General features: G+C 41.3%; 1 protein-coding gene across 1 annotated transcript in view; it reads left to right on the top strand.

Moving 5' to 3' along the window:
• TOX (thymocyte selection associated high mobility group box) overlaps window positions 1-10,889 on the top strand; it is a 184,973-nt gene extending 174,084 nt beyond the window's left edge. Inside the window, exons 7-9 of the mRNA XM_024742660.1 lie at window positions 2,058-2,423; window positions 9,410-9,555; window positions 9,890-10,889. Of these exons, the coding sequence (XP_024598428.1) occupies window positions 2,058-2,423; window positions 9,410-9,555; window positions 9,890-9,926 (549 nt within the window). The 3' untranslated portion in view covers window positions 9,927-10,889. The remainder of the gene's footprint in view (window positions 1-2,057; window positions 2,424-9,409; window positions 9,556-9,889) is intronic.
• Window positions 10,890-16,069: the final 5,180 nt, after the last annotated feature.

Here is a 16,069-nt window from a genome sequence, read left to right as displayed (position 1 = left end):
GGGCAGTATGGGACTTGTGAGTGATTTTTTTCCTGTTTAAATGAAAGCAACTATAAGGCCAAAAAGAAGACACACTAACATGTATTAATTTTTGTAGCTATCTGGTCATTGTGTAACTGTTCCTTTCCTGCATGAAGTTGATGCGGTATGTAACTAAATATGAAATTAGCCCTTCTGTGCTAGGTCAGAGAAGAGGGAATACAAACACAATGAAAACACTTTGCCTCGTGACTTAAACGCACAGACACACAATAAGCGCATAATCTCCTTGGCATATATGGAATGACTTTTGAGGCATATCACTGCAGTACCTGTTATTCTGATGTAAAGCTAGTCGCTGTTTACACAGCCTGAGTTAACCCATTTGACCTTTTCCTTGAATTGTTCACTGCTCTGCACATCAACAATAAGAATTTTTAAATGGAACCAAAAAAAGAAAATGACTTAAGTTTTTTTTTTTTAATTGAAAGCACCTTTTAGGTACTACATTTCATAAAGCTTCTTTGGTCTAAAGCCTCCCCTTGAAAATTTTTGTGAACAGTTTTTGACCTTTTTCATGTTAATGCGGAAAGCAGGGAGTCTGCATGTCTATTCCTATTTCAGAAAATCTGCATCACTACTAACACAGAGAAAAATATAACGAGAGGATTCTTTAGAGGAGCTTGGATTCTTTAGGGTTCACCTTACTATCTACTCTGCCTGGAGTAAAATCAGAGTCTCACAGGACCCCACGTCTCCATGGCTGACATGTTTTTAGAGATGGCAGTCGCGTCCTTCCCACAGGGAGAGGATGTGAGGCCACCAGTGCTCACCCCAGCCTGGCCTCCTCCGCTCAGCACACGTGCAGCGCCGTTCTTCCTGCGGCTCTCACTCAGTTTTCCTACACCGTTGGGAGGAAATGAGTTGCGTTGCTGGCCGCCTTGTGCAATGAAGTTCCCACGCGGAGTTTCACGTCGCTGTGCATGATGAGCCAGACTCGTGAACGTGCCTGTCTGTCCACGGTGCTGTGCGGAGACCCAGCCAGGGGAGCCCAGGAAGGCCCTACAGTTCTGGGTAACAAGAAGCTCATGCTGACTTATCAACGGAAGAAGCATGACATCAAGGTCACAGAACAAGGGCACAGAGGCATCCTCAAGACCTTGTTTTGACCAAGTGACTTTTTTCTCCAGAAGGACATTTCAGCATTTTCTTTCTCCAGCTGGTCTCACCTTTCACCATTTGTTTATCAGCCTCTTCCTCTCACCAGAAGTAGGCAGGTTCATGCCCAAGAAGAAATGCTTTGGGGTTCATTCTTGACGCTTTTCAGCTTCCACTGAAATGTCTAGTTTTTAAGTCAATTAAAAGATTATTAGGAAATGACCGTGTGAAGGTGTGAAAAAAGTTAGGGCAAAATTATATTAATTTATGATGGAGTCTAAAATTTCTAAGAGAGATTATTTTTATCCAGTTCATTATTGAGGATAATTCATCACCAACTCTTCAAAAAATCAAAACGTGTTCTATGGTTACTTTGAAGATATATTAATGTGGTTTTATATGACTTCAGAAAGGTATTTTTGAACTCTTTTCTTCCTTATCCAGTTCCATCAACCAACTTTGTTTCTTTGTGCAAATATCTATGCCAAGGCTCTCTGAGAATATAAAAAGGAAAAATAAAAAACTAAACATACAATCAACAGAACAACTCCAGAAGTGACTTCCTTTCCAAGTGAGCCACACTGGCTGGTAATTCCTATTAGGGCACTGATGGCATCCACCCCACCCCTCATCTTTTTCTCTCTCTTTGGATGATGAGAAAAGTCACCAAATTAGAGCTTAGCATTTAAGCAAAGAAAAAAGGATGTCATCATACGTCGCACCTCATAAAAGAGGTGCAATGAGCTCAGACTTGCATAAAGTCACGTGGCAAGTGATGAAGGAGGGGTTTTTGAGAGTCAGGAGTAGTAACAGGTGTTGATTCACGTGACCGTTCACGAGTGAACTCAGAGCATCTTCCTAAGGAAAAGCAACCCCCGTGTGTCTGTCTCTTAACTCTGCTCTTGTTTGTTCCTCCGCAGAGCTACAGCGAACCCGTTGACGTGAAGACATCTCAGCCTCCGCAGCTGGTCAATTCAAAGCCGCCGTCAGTGTTCCCTGGGCCCAGCCAGGCCCACTCAGCTCTGTACCTAAGTTCTCACTATCACCAACAACCAGGAATGAACCCTCACCTAACCACCATGCATCCCAGTCTCCCCAGGAGCATAGCCCCCAAGGCCAATAACCAAATGCCAGTGACTGTCTCTATAGCAAACATGGCCGTGTCCCCCGCTCCTCCCCTCCAGATCAGCCCCCCTCTTCACCAGCATCTGAACATGCAGCAGCCCCTTGGCCCCCAGCTCCCCGTGCAGGTCCAGCCCGCCTTACACTCCCCCGCCATGCAGCAGGTACGTGCCGCTCCGCACCGCGCCGCGCCGCGCCGCGCGCTGGACTCCCCTTCGGAGCTGCTGGAGGGTCTGTTCATCCAGCGGCGGCGGGAGGGGGGGGGCTTGTCCGGTCTTCTGTTTAAGTGGAGAGAGAATGGAAGATCTTCAACAAATATCTGCTTCCCGAAAAGTAATTCACAGGGGAATTGGGCAGCCTCATACGATCACAGTAGCTTCTGCTTTTCATAATCCCTGGCTTCTTTCCCATGATACCCGTTTTGCTTCATGTTTCTAATCACCCTTCCTGTTTTCTGCCTCTTGAGTAAAGTACATTTGTTTTCGGATGCCACTACTGCTAAAGATCTCTTTGGGGTTGAGAAGTCTGCCTTTAAAATATATGCCTGTGTTGTTTGGAAATGAGAAAGCCTTGATGATATGCCCGTTGAGTCCAGTAAATGCTGCAAGATGAAATCAGGCCCACTATTTCTAGTCAGAAATATCAAATTTGGTGCACCCTTAAGAGTCCTAAGAAATGAAAATGTTAACCAGAGTTTTATTTAAAAATGGATATCTGGCTTCTACATAGATTAGAAAACACAGGAGGTTTGGAAGCCTCCCTGCCCACCCCCCAGTGATGGAAAACATTTGTGTGCAATCTTAACTTTTCTTTGAAGTCAATTTTTCCTTTTGGATTTTGGTGTTATTTTAAAATTTGGGAATAAGGAGCAAATGATGTAAACTGAACGTAAAGCATTTAAAAATCCTAAAAGCTTGTTTTAACAAAAGAGATCAAGGTAAAGCCTATAAAACATATCAAATTAATCTCTCACTTTTATAATCCAATGACTCTGTTGTCCCAGAGCTGTAATTAAATGTGCAAGCACAGTCTTCCTGTGGGAGCGATATCTAGCCCTCTGTGGACTTCGAGCCTAGAGTTTGCCACAGTGGGGTGGAGAGGAGGCAGACAGCTGTCAAATATAGTAAATTCATCCTTAGTGCTGCCGTCATAGACAGGGTTTCCAGGAGGTGACAGTGACCAACCTTAAGACGTTACCCTACCTCATCTTTAATTTCAGAAAATTTACAGCGCAGGTCCTGATGTTGCCTTCATCTCACAGGTGAGGCGACTCAAGCTCAGCAGAGTTGAGTAACATGCCCGTAAGGTCAGAGCTGGAATTCAAACCCAACTCTGTTCAGCAATCAGAGCCTGGATTTTTTTTTTTTAATTTATTTTTGGCTGCGTTGGGTCTTCGTTGCTGTGTGTGGGTTTCCTCTAGTTGCGGCGAGCGAGGGCTACTCTTCACTGCGGTGCGCGGGCTTCTCATTGCGGTGGCTTCTCTTGTTGCGGAGCTCGGGCTCTAGGCACACAGGCTTCAGTAGTTGTGGCGCACAGGCTTAGTTGCTCCACAGCATGTGGGATCTTCCCGGACCTAGGGCTGGAACCCGTGTCCCCTGCATTCGTAGGCAGATTCCCAACCACTGTACCACCAGGGAAGCCCAGAGCCTGGAGTCTTAAACGCTAGGCCTCTCACTCTTAATCATTCTTGTAAATTCTTAACAGTTTCTTCTGAGAATTGGGAGGGTCTTTACATCCTAGTTAGTTCTGAGATTGAATGGTTGTGGAGAGCAAAGGACTCATCTCTTTACTGAAGTCTTCTTTGGTCCCTAAGCCAAGGATATTGATAAAGCTCAGACAACTGACTTACCTGTCAGCAGACTGTCTGTCGACCCACTGGGGAAAGCCAACCTCCATCCACCACCTTGCCTTGTCTACAGCGGGGTTTGTGACCAGCAAGTGATATTCAAAGGGTCCAATTGCCATTCTTTCCATCAGATGTTACTCTCAATAAGAGGGACGCTCTTTGGGTGTCCTCGCATTTTAATGAACCAGTAGTGTTTGAGTGAAGAGCTAATACCTCGAGGGACTCGACCTTCGGTCACGTGTTTCGAGTCCTGCCTAGGTGTGCTGCTGTAGTGAGGGGTGTTTCTCCTCAGAGAAAAGAATACGGAAGTCACGGTCCCCTCCCCGAGCTGAGGGCCAGAGCTCTGTGCAGAGAGAACGCCTTTCTACTAATGTATCCACTCAGAGACAGTTCATTTTCCATTTATACTCATACCTTCGATGAGCTGGCTGTGACCAACATTTCAAAATTGCTTAAGGCCACACGCGGAAACTTAAGAGATGTGTCTTTCCGTATAGAATCTTAACTGAATAGGAAAAAATAGAACGGATTACATTGGACAAGTTACTCATCAGTCTTTAAGTCAGAAAGTGTTCTTAATTGAGACGGTAGGACCTGATTTCAATTTACATTAATAATAGAAGACAAAGTGGCATGAACCCAAAATGGAGAGGCAGTACAGCTGCAGAGACCACAGTGACTGAACTCACTTTTTTTTTTTTTTTTTTTTTTTTTTTTCCGGTACGCGGGCCTCTCACTGTTGTGGCCTCTCCCGTTGCGGAGCACAGGCTCCGGACGCGCAGGCTCAGCGGCATGTGGGATCTTCCTAGACCAGGGCACGAACCCGTGTCCCCTGCATCGGCAGGCGGAGTGCAACCACTGCGCCACCAGGGAAGCCCTGAACTCACTTTTAACGATGCCTTGATCATTGTAGACAGTCAATAAAATAATTGTTGAAGGGACAAATGAACAAATGAGTGAATAAAAAATTAGTAGTAAAAGTTTAAATATTGGAAGAAATTACAAGCTTGTTCGTAGAATCTCAAATCCTTGGAAGTTTTAAATCTTTTCATTTACTCACAAAAGATTAATTGAACCCTTTAACGTGTGCCAGGCACTGTCAGGGCTCTAGAAATTGAGTGAGTTGTGCGCGCATGGAGCTCACATCAGAGTTGGGGCGGGGAGGTGGCAGGTAGTAATAAGATAAACAGATAAATAACTGGGATCCCATGGAAAAAATAAAACAAGGGGGCAAACTGCAGGGTGTGTGGAGGAACGGCAGGTCTTTTGCTGGGATGGATAAAGAAGGCCCCTCTCAAGAGCAGGTGGATGAGAAGAGGAAGCAGCCTTTAAGAATCAGAAGTTGCGGGCTTCCCTGGTGGCGCAGTGGTTGAGAGTCCGCCTGCCGATGCAGGGGACGCAGGTTCGTGCCCTGGTCCGGGAAGATCCCACATGCCGCGGAGCGGCTGGGCCCGTGAGCCATGGCCGCTGGCCTGAGCGTCCGGAGCCTGTGCTCCGCAACGGGAGAGGCCACAACATTGACAGGCCCGCGTACCGCAAAAAAAAAAAAGAATCAGAAGGTGGGAAGGGTAGATACCAGCAGAGAGCAGTAGCAAGGAAAAGGGGCTCCTGGCTGGAGGACCTAACTGGGAGGGGTGTGGCTTGTGCAGATGTGGAAAGGAGGCCAGTGGGGAGCCTGGCAAGGAAGGGCGAGTGGTGGGCAATGAGGTCAGATTCATGGGTAGGTCACTGGAGTAGGATCCTGCAGGTTAAGGGGGCTGGAAGCCCCAACAAGTTGACAGCCCTACAATCAGGATCAGAGAGTCCATCACCGCTCCATGTCACTCAGCTTATTACAGTCACAGCGGTCTGTGGGGCCAGTGTTCATGTCATCCAAGTGGGTCTTTAGCCTGTGGTTGTAGAGCTAATGAATGGGATTCGACCTGTCTGGTCCATCATCTTTATCCTGACAATGTTTGCTTCCTGGGCACGGGGGCCATGTTCCCATTTTCAAACACCAAACAAAGAAAAAAAGAGAAGGAGAAAGTTAATGGCTCCTGTATTTTTAAAGTAGAGTTTCATATTTCAGTATTACTTTAGTTATTTTATTATCCTTTGGAAAATGAATGTATCCCGCAAAAATGATTGTATAGTCCACCAGGAGTAATCGTTTTTTGTTTTGTTTTTTTTTCCGGAATAATATTTTATACAGTAAGCCCATAGACCTGGGCTTTTTTTGGTCCAATGTTCTTCTTTTTTTTGTTCACTATATTGTCGAATGATGTTAAGAGAAAAAAAATCATTAATATCTGTCAACTTCCTTTATAACCTTAAGAAAAAAATCTTTGTATGGTATCACACAGACAGATTTTCAATTTCCTTGTGTAATAAACAGCTGCTTTAGGATGTGGGTATAATTTAAAGGTTTAAAAAAATCACATTGAGATTGATGAATAAATCAGTTGTGAAGACAAAAACATTGATGCCTGTTGAAAATACCTCTCCAGACAGGCAGGAAATGAAATTAGTTCCCAGTAAAGTGTGGATATGAAGATCACTGTTTGGTATTGCTGCAGGCTTTTTTAGGACTTGCTGTGGTGGCACAACAAAACTGCTAGGGCTACAGAAATCTAATTAAAGAGCAAATGTCCCTTCTGACATCAAATTAATCTTTATCATGTTTCCTATTTTTATTTCAATCTGGCACCAGAAAATGAAATTTAAAATTCCAGGCATGCTACAAAACAGTTGGTGATTTTTCTCTTGAGCATTAAGATGCAAAATATTCGGCCTTGTTTAATTAGACTGCTAAGCAAACAGTTTTTCAAAAATTTATATCATCATTGTTGTTTCATATTTACATCAGTAATAAAAACGTCCATAGTTCTGGGTTTGACCTCAGCATCTCTTAATACAGTCTTCAGAAGAATGTCTCATTTTCTAAATTGAAAGCAAGTGAAATAATGGTCTTCAGGCTTTGCTTGTATTTTTCTTGGTCCTTGGTTGTTTTAATACTAGTGATCTTAAATTTAGGCATTGAAGTTAGCTGAATTTTAAATCTTTGAGCTTTGTAGATAACACATAATTTTGGTTTTATAAACTGAAGTTACCCATTTAATCTTAAAGTGATCACTTAAAAAGTAATGTTCTCCTGATATTCTCTCTCCCAAGCTTGAGGGACCATGTTCATTGGATAGGAAAAAAAAAAACAATGGTCATTTCCGTTTTTTGATTGTGTGGTGTTGGGTGGAAGCAGGTTGATTGATTTTTATTTATTTTTTGCTTTCTCATATGTTTCCATACCTTCAACGCGAGATATTTTCAACTACTCTGTTTTTGAGACTTACTTACTTTTAGGTTACGTATTGTTGATTGTGCAAAAAACCAACATGGAGAACTTTACATAAATAAAAAGATAGGAAAGCCTTGGTATTTACACAATTATATTCCCCAGGCCTTTCCAAGATTAGCATCAGATAGTCAATGTTAAAATTTATTTATTGGAACACATGATTTATTGACCCACTACTGTGGGTTCGACCCTGAGAATATCCAGTAAGCAACACAAACACTCTGGTCACTGGGCAGCCCTGATGACGGGGCTGAAATAAGAGTCAGCGCGAGGCTCTTCTCTCTGGGGACGTTTTCCTGCTGTCTGCCTAGCATCACACAGCATCACATGAGACACTCGGGGAAGAGGTCCAGAAAGCTGGACAGTGAGCCCCATAAAGACATTATGGGACCATAATGAAACGGATAGAGTTTGCCGAAGCCAGTGAAACTCCTTGTGTCACAGAGGTACAGGATGGTCTGGAGAAAGAGAGGATGCCAGCCTGGAAAGGCCTGGAGAACCAAATATCCAGTTATATACCTCTCACTTCTCACCCCCCTATTTTGGAAAATGTTTATGGCTGGAGCTGCAGGTGGTGTCTGCATAAACTAACTTACCTCCCACAAGCCAGTTGTTAGTTTAGGAAACATTCTATTCCTTCTAGTCTGTGTGAGGTCAAATAGCGCAGCTGGCTGAATACTCTACTTTTCAATGATTTGTCTTTCATGAGCAGCTTTGGTGGGAGTTTGTGTGGACATTGGCTTGAAGTCTTTATCACTTGAATGGAAAATAAATTAATATCTTAAAGCCAATACTGAGAATTGAGGACATTTGATAATAGATGTCTTTGAGTCTTTACCCAAGGTACCCTCAAATGAGTGAAAGTCTAAGGAAACAGCCGTAGTTGAAAATCAATTTTCTGTTCATTCTGCTGAATTTTTTTAAAAAGGTGAAAATCTCAACAATAATATACCTTCAAAAGAAGCTCCCTGCAAGTAAATAGAGAATGAATTGTTTTCAAATCCCTTGATCTTTCGGTGGTTAAGAACCATGTATGAAATCGGCTGCAAAAAGAGACAGCCACAAGATTAATTAAGTTGCCTTTCTGGTCATTTCCAGTAAAGCTTGCTTATGCTGCTCTTGAATTCACCAGATAAGCTAAAAATAAACCTTAGCGTGTAATGCTTTTTGTTTACCAGATATAGCTATCTACTTCAGAGATTCTGTCCTTGAATTTTTAATAGCTCTGCAAGGATTAACAGTCAACACTTCACCATACCAGTGTATTAAAAGAACCTTCCTGAAGTCTGATTATTATTTAGTTAATAGACTTTTCAATTTAAAAATATTTGCTCTGTCTTATACTTTTCCTTCTCTGTGTTTTCCACTGGCAAGTTGTTTTGAATCTCCTTCCCTATATTAGTCCAACAACTGTTAAAAAGCTTTGGTTGAAATTTTTAGCTGAGAAAGAAGTACAAATAAAAGAAGAAGCAGATGGTCCCTTTGTGATTGACTGAAGAAAAAGAGTTTTGAGAACAATATGTGAATAGGTGTAGTCTAATAAAACACTCAGCCACCTGCTGCCTGGATCCTTCAAAAAAGATTCTGTTGCATATTCTGGGGATTAACTATTAATGCATCCTTAGGTTTGATAGAAAACATAAACTCTGAGGGGTTTAGGGCCTTTCCCCTTTGTTTTGATTGAGTTGGCTTTTCTAAATTTTAAATTGCTTCTAAATTCAATTTATCTGCTCAAGAGTATAATTCAAGGTTTTCTAGCACATGGTTAAATGAAGGAAAGGTAAAAAGGATGGGTGGTGGGCACTTCCTTTCCATCTTTGTTTTAAGTTTTCTGCGTCCTTGGGATAAGCTTGCCCTTTCAGGGACACTAGCAAGAAGGCAGTAGTGTTTGCAAACAATGGACAAATATTTAGGTGCTTTTCTCCTTAAAAAGGCACTTTGATCCTTATTTGTGGACTTGCTTTCCCTTTCAGGGATTTAATCTTCCCGACTATCAGACTATAATCAATCCTACGTCTACAGCTGCACAAGTGGTCACCCAGGCCATGGAATATGTGCGCTCTGGGTGCAGAAATCCTCCCGCCCAGCCCGTGGACTGGAATGACTACTGCAGTAGTGGGTAAGTGGCCAGCCATCGCCACCTGGTGGCAGACAGCTCTCCTAGCAGGCATGTTGTGCCCTGCTCTCTGGTCGTTGGAAAGATCCGTCATTTCTTCCTGCTTTACAAAAGATAATCTAGAACGGTTCCGTGTTCGTGAAAGCAGAAAATTTTAAGCATCCTTCCAACCATTCCAAGAATAAATGCCTTTAGATCCTGTTGGCTTTTACTGTGCACTTTCCCAGTGCCCAACTCCACCCCTCAAGCTAGAGCAGATAGACACGTCCCCCTTGGTCACCTGTAGCAAGGCTGTCCTGTTAACAAGGCATCATTTGTCTGTTTTCTCTTCGCACAGGGGCATGCAGAGGGACAAAGCACTGTACCTTACCTGAAAATCCGAACACCTCTTCTTTCCACTGAGGCATTCAGGGAAGTCTTTTCACCGTGGATTGCTTTGTATAGTCAAGGCAGTTCTCCATTTTATTAGAAAAATACAAGTTGCTAAGCACTTAGGACCATTTGAGCTTGTGGGTCACCCACTCTGGAAGAAATAGTCATGCTTCTTTATTATTTTTTTAATCCTTTATGGACATTGTTTTTCTTCTTCCCTGAAGGAAATTTGGACCATTCAGATTTTATGTTGGTTTTTTGCTGTGAAGTGCTGCGCTATAGTAACTGCCTTAGCAACTATAGATGTCTTGGATAAAAGTCCTGGATTTTCCATTGGTTTTCATAATGGGTGTTTATATGAAACTACTAAAGACTTTTTAAATGGCTTGATGTAGCAGTCATAGCAAGTTTGTAAATAGCATCTATGTCACACTCTCCTAGAGTATAAAATGTGAATGTTTTTGTAGCTAAATTGTGATTTGAAACTGGCTCATCCCAGTTTATTGATTTCACAATAGGGGTTAAATTGGCAAACATTCATATTTTTACTTCATTTTTAAAACAACTGACTAATAGTTCTATATTTTCAAAATATTTGAAAAAAAAACCGTATTCCCAAACGATTTTCATTTAAAAACAAATTGGCTTTGTCTCATTGATCAGACAAAAAGAAACTAGTGTGAAGGGAAGTGCAAACACGTTTATTTTGTACTGCAGAAAAATTGCTTTTTTGTATCACTTTTTGTGTAATGGTTAGTAAATGTCATTTAAGTCCTTTTATGTATAAAACTGCCAAATGCTTACATGGTATTTTATTAGATGCAGAAACAGATTGGAAACAGCTAAATTATAACCTTTACATGCGGCTCTGTATCATTATTTCTTCATACTGTGTCTGTATTTAATCTTTTTTTATGGAAACTGTTGCGCCTATTTATGAAATAATAAATATAGGTGTTTGTAAGTAAATTTGTTAGTATTTGAAAGAGGTTTCTTTGATGTTTTAACTTTTGCTGGCAAAAAAAAAAAAAAAATTCACGCTTGGTGTGAATACTTTAGTTTTTACAGTGAATAAAGCCAAATCTACTTTTCATTTTAGCAGCAAGCTAAAGTAACCAACCCTTATTTCTATATTTCTTTGGTTGACACAAACGAAAAACTATGATATTTAAGAACTTTCTTCATAAAATAGAACAGAGAATCGCCCTAAAAGTCACATAGGCTCCAAGGCTAAACAGATGGGTCTCTATCTGAAAGAAAAAGGTGGCTTCTTGGTTCTCAGCTGGTTTTAGTCAATCTGTAAACTCCCTCCCCTCCCCACAAAAAAGAATTAAAGTCAAATCAATCAAATTCTGCAAGCTGCATGCTTTTCACAAAATCCAGAAAACATTTAGGAATTAAACCGGGGGTTGGGGGGGAGGAATGAAAGGGGAAGCATACTGTCAAGAATATATCTAAAAATGAAAGGTGAGTAACCAGACAGGAAACAGGAAAGGGGAAGCAGTCCCAATTCGAAAACCGTTGATAGAAATTGAGGTTCTTGCTGTCATTTGTGCCTCTACAAGCTACTGTCTTTTCAGAATTCCTGGGTCTTCCAAGAGAATTCTGAGGGTACTGGAGATCTGCTAAAGAACAAAAAGCATTGAGAATCTGGCTGAAGGTTTGCATAGCTTTTACATCAAAAAGAGCAAATTACACCCTTACAGAGGGTTCTATCAAGAAAGCTAGTCTGGTTAGAAATCAAGAGAATGGCTGATGTCTTTTTCGTGGAATGTGTGAAATAAACTTAGCAATTTAACTAAATACAAATATATGCACTGTGTAATCCAGTCAGAATTAAAAAGACAAAAGGTATGCTTGCTTTGGAATGATTTTAGGCATTGTACAACCTTGAATCAGCTGAGCATGTAATAACAAATAAATAATGCAGATCCAACGTGATTATTAAAATGACTGTAGCTGAGAGCTCTAATTTTCCTGTCTTGAAACTGTATAAGAACTCATGTGATTAAGTTCACAGTTTATTGTTTGTCTGTTTAGTATTTTAGAAATATACCAGCGCTACTAATTACCTAATGTCTTTTATTTATTATATTATGATAAAGTAACATTTGCCCTTGTGTTAAGTCTAAACTGAGAAGGTAATTACCGGGGTGAGAACAACCAGCTTTGGCTTTGACAGGTGGGTTGTACAGGAAAGTACAATGTTGTTTACAGTTTTTCTAGAGCAGGTGTGCAACCAGGGTAGAGAGAGTATTGAAACTCGATACCAAAAACAGTAAAAAATAAATATAAATTAAAAAAAAATCATAAATTAAAATTCTGACCATGCATGACCATATTCTATTTGGATATCCATCAATCTCTGAAAGACAGACCCAGCCAGATGAGGGATCCCAAATAAATTTCATGGCAGAAGCGATCGGGCACAGAAAGGATGAACAGCTGCCCCAGCCACAGGCGTTCCTTCCTGAAACACTGAGAACGCCCTCTGTCAGGTGTTGCCTGAGAAATCCTCTACTTTTAAGGAACCCAGAATCCAGCCTGAGCCCAGCAGCTACTAGCTTGTAACTGTAAGGGCCAGTGATGGTGTCCACCGAGCTCCCTGCTATGTAGCCTTCCGCAGGATCCCGGGACCTCCAGTAAAAGCATTCTGAGAGACTCAACAATAATGCTGATCATCGAATATCTTTTCCAACACACCAAAGTCAAAATTATAACTCATTAGAAAAGAAAAAAGACAAAAAGGTGTGACAGCGGCTAGGAGAGGTTGAGTTGTCTCTCTAACATCCACAAGAAAGAATAATCTAAAATCCCAATTCCCATTCTAATGTGAATGAGTTGACAATGGAAAAACAGTCAAATAATGACTTTCAGCTACGCAAATTATCGAACAGAGCTAAGGATGAAAGCTGGGCTCTGTGATTGTTTCTACCTTGTTGCCTTAAAGGAAAGGAGTCCCTTCTGACTGAGGCATCAGTGGTCCGTCAACGGTCATGACAAAAAAGAACTGTGTGTCCTGACAACAAAGAACTGTGTGTCCTGACTCAGATTCATTGCTAAGAAATTTTTTTAATTTATGAATTCAAAATTTAAAATAGGCACATCAACAATCCATTTACCTTTCCTGTGGACCTTTAGCCTTTTGCAAGAGAGTTGCCACACATGTTTGGAAGGTAATTAGATTTAGCCGTATGAAATTGCCCATATACAACCCCTTTACCTACAACCCCTTTACCTACAACCCCTTTACCTACAAAACGGCAATTTCATACGGTTCCACCCAATATGGTTGAGAACTAGAGACGATGGGATTTCGGATACAACGTCGATATGATTTCAGATGGAGTTAGAAGTTCTTTACAAAGTCCCAAGAGAAAAGACTCAAAGAAGTAATGTTGTGCTTGTTTACAAGATGCCCCACTTCCAGTCAGTCCCAGACAGCTACGTTCAACCAAACAAAGACTATTTCAAATTACCAGATTCCAGGAAACCCCAGTAAAAGTCCTATTTCTTTGTTATATTAAAAAAATTAATGCGGAAATTTGTAATGATTATCTGCTGGAACATGAAAGTTTTTGTTACACACAGATGTTCTCTTAATGCTTATTTGTTGAAAGGGGATTTGACCTGCATTTTCTTATTCCATTCATAACTCTCATTTTAAGGTAACTACAGAAACACAGAGAAATTCACCTGTTTTGCTGATGGCGGAACATTGAAATAATGGCAAGGCAAGGTACAGAATTCACATCATAAGTTTAATCCCCAAACATTTATTACCCTGAGTCACCTAATGGGTGAATCCATGTGAGTCACCCAACAGTACAAATCTGTTTCCCTAAGATAGAATAACTTCTTTACCTCCAAAGCAACTTGGAATGTCATAGCGCATAGTAGGTGTACAATAAATACAATGATATGTAGAAAAGTCAGTGGCACATCACAAACTATCCTCATCACATAGCAGTTCTATGGTGTTTCCTTGATCATTTAAAAGCCCTTTAAATATAGAAGGGAATTAAATATTACAGACGAGAACTAGGAGGTGAAGAAGAATGGAAATTTTTCATTAAAATTTTTTTTGTAACCTAAGGTTACAAAAAGATTGAAAGAAGGAATTTTAGAATGAGTTATGCTGTATTCTTTGGGTCTACATAATCAAACAAGAGTTTCTAGTTACAAACAAAATAAAAGATGGAACATACACTAGTCTCATCGAGAAAATGAGAAGCCAAGGAGAAAAAAAGGTGTCAGACAAGTAGGAGTGTTGAGCGCAGGAGAGAAATTTCAGGAGCCAAGTTTATAGAATGCTAAATTAAAACACTGATGAACGGGATGCTGGGTTGTTTTTCTAATTACCAAGTGCAAGTATGACTTGTTGTAACAAATAAAAGACCCTTTATCCTGGACTCTATTTAAATTACACCAGGATGAGAAGAAGTGGTCCTTTTTTTAACTATTTTTAAATTTTTTTATTGGAGTATAGTTGATTTACAATGTTGTGTTAGTTTCCGCTGTACAGCAAAGTGAATCAGTTATACATATACTGTATCCACTTTTTAGATTCTTTTCCCATATAGGCCACTACAGAGTATTGAGTAGAGTTCCCTGTGCTGTATAGTAGGTCCTTATTAGTTATCTATTTTATAGATAGTAGTGTGTCTATGTCAACACTAATTTCCCAATTTATCCCCCCCCCACCCCCGATTTCCCCCCTGGTAACCGTCCTTTTTTTGAAAGATGCTCAAAGGAGATTTCCCTAGGTCTGTTTTGGACCAGGTCCCAGCGTGGAAGAGCCTTCCCTCACAGACAAGTTTCCAAATCTTCACACAAGACTATTGCTTGTGCAAAGAGCATGGGAGCCACCTGATATCACAGTTCCGAAGGAGGGAGGCTGGGAGCTGCGGGAGGGAGGGGTCACTTCTAACGCAAGATAGACACGCTCTGCAGCACGTGTGTCTACAGCGACATGAGCCTGTTTTCTCTTTTCTTACGCAGCCAGCATCTTGTCCTTTGCATCCAGAAGCAGATTACATTGTAGGAGGTAGGAGGTGAAGACGAAGTGCTTGCTCTGGACCTGGAGACCCCTGAGGACAGAGACGTGTAATTTGTCAGCACTGGTCAGACTTGTGCCTCATTATCTGAACCCACCAGCGCGCATCCTCAACTGTCGTCATTTCACATTTTATTAACAGCTTGCCAGCAAAGACATTTGAAAGTGAAATTTCATTCACTCTGACATGAGACCAGAAAAAAAAAAAAAATAGTGACTGGAAATGAAATGGAAAGACATAATTCTACATACAGAAAGAAAAAAAAAATCATTCTAAAGAGAGACTAAACCAAACTACAGTATTTTAAAGGCTGCAGCGTCCCTGTTTGACAATTGTGTGATTACAATAAGCCTAAGCGCAATTGCTCTGATGGGCTGTCAGGGAAAAGATTAATTTGGCAAAGATTAGTATTGACTTGCTGTTTATTAAAGCTTTTAAACAGCTGTATCTGGCAGCATTCCTGTAAGTGCCTGTCATATCTGAAAATCAGCCTCACACCCTGGTGCTCGCCAGCTGTTACTAAACAATCTTTTACCACTTTGAATGTCTTTCTCCAGGCCAAAAAGCAAGAGCAAACTATTGCCAAATGAGCCTTTTTCTCCTCCTGTCACTTTTTTTTTTTAAGGTGGGAGTGGGGAGCTTCTGAATGCTGAAATGTCAGCTCGTGGCCGATGGCTTAGCTGATAAGAGGTGCCGGAAGTCGGTAGGTGGTTTGGGTGCTAGATGAATGCATTCTCCACACAGAGAGTGCCGGTGCCGTGAAGTCACCTCGCACAGACAAAAAACCACAGTGTGCAACTGTTGGAAGGCGAAAAAGGTTTTCAAGACAGTTAGAAATTGGCGATCAAAGGCTTAGTACCATCAGATTTCCAAAACTAATGTCCTGTTTCCTCAGACTGGCGCACGTCCTATTGGCCACAGGCTGGGCAAGGGCCCTACGGTGGGACGCTGGGGAAAGTTCAGTGCTGGCCGTTCATCTTTACCCTGTGAACGGGGGTTCCTCGCTAGGACTCTGCAAGGGGACAGAGGCACTTGGTAAAAGATGCACCTCGCATTTTGATTCGGTGGAAACCTGTAGAATAAGACAG

The sequence above is a fragment of the Neophocaena asiaeorientalis genome, unplaced genomic scaffold (genome assembly GCF_003031525.2).
Source record: "Neophocaena asiaeorientalis asiaeorientalis breed wild unplaced genomic scaffold, Neophocaena_asiaeorientalis_V1.1 scaffold226, whole genome shotgun sequence".
NCBI lineage: Eukaryota > Metazoa > Chordata > Mammalia > Artiodactyla > Phocoenidae > Neophocaena > Neophocaena asiaeorientalis.
This window is presented reverse-complemented; position numbering and strand designations above follow the sequence as displayed.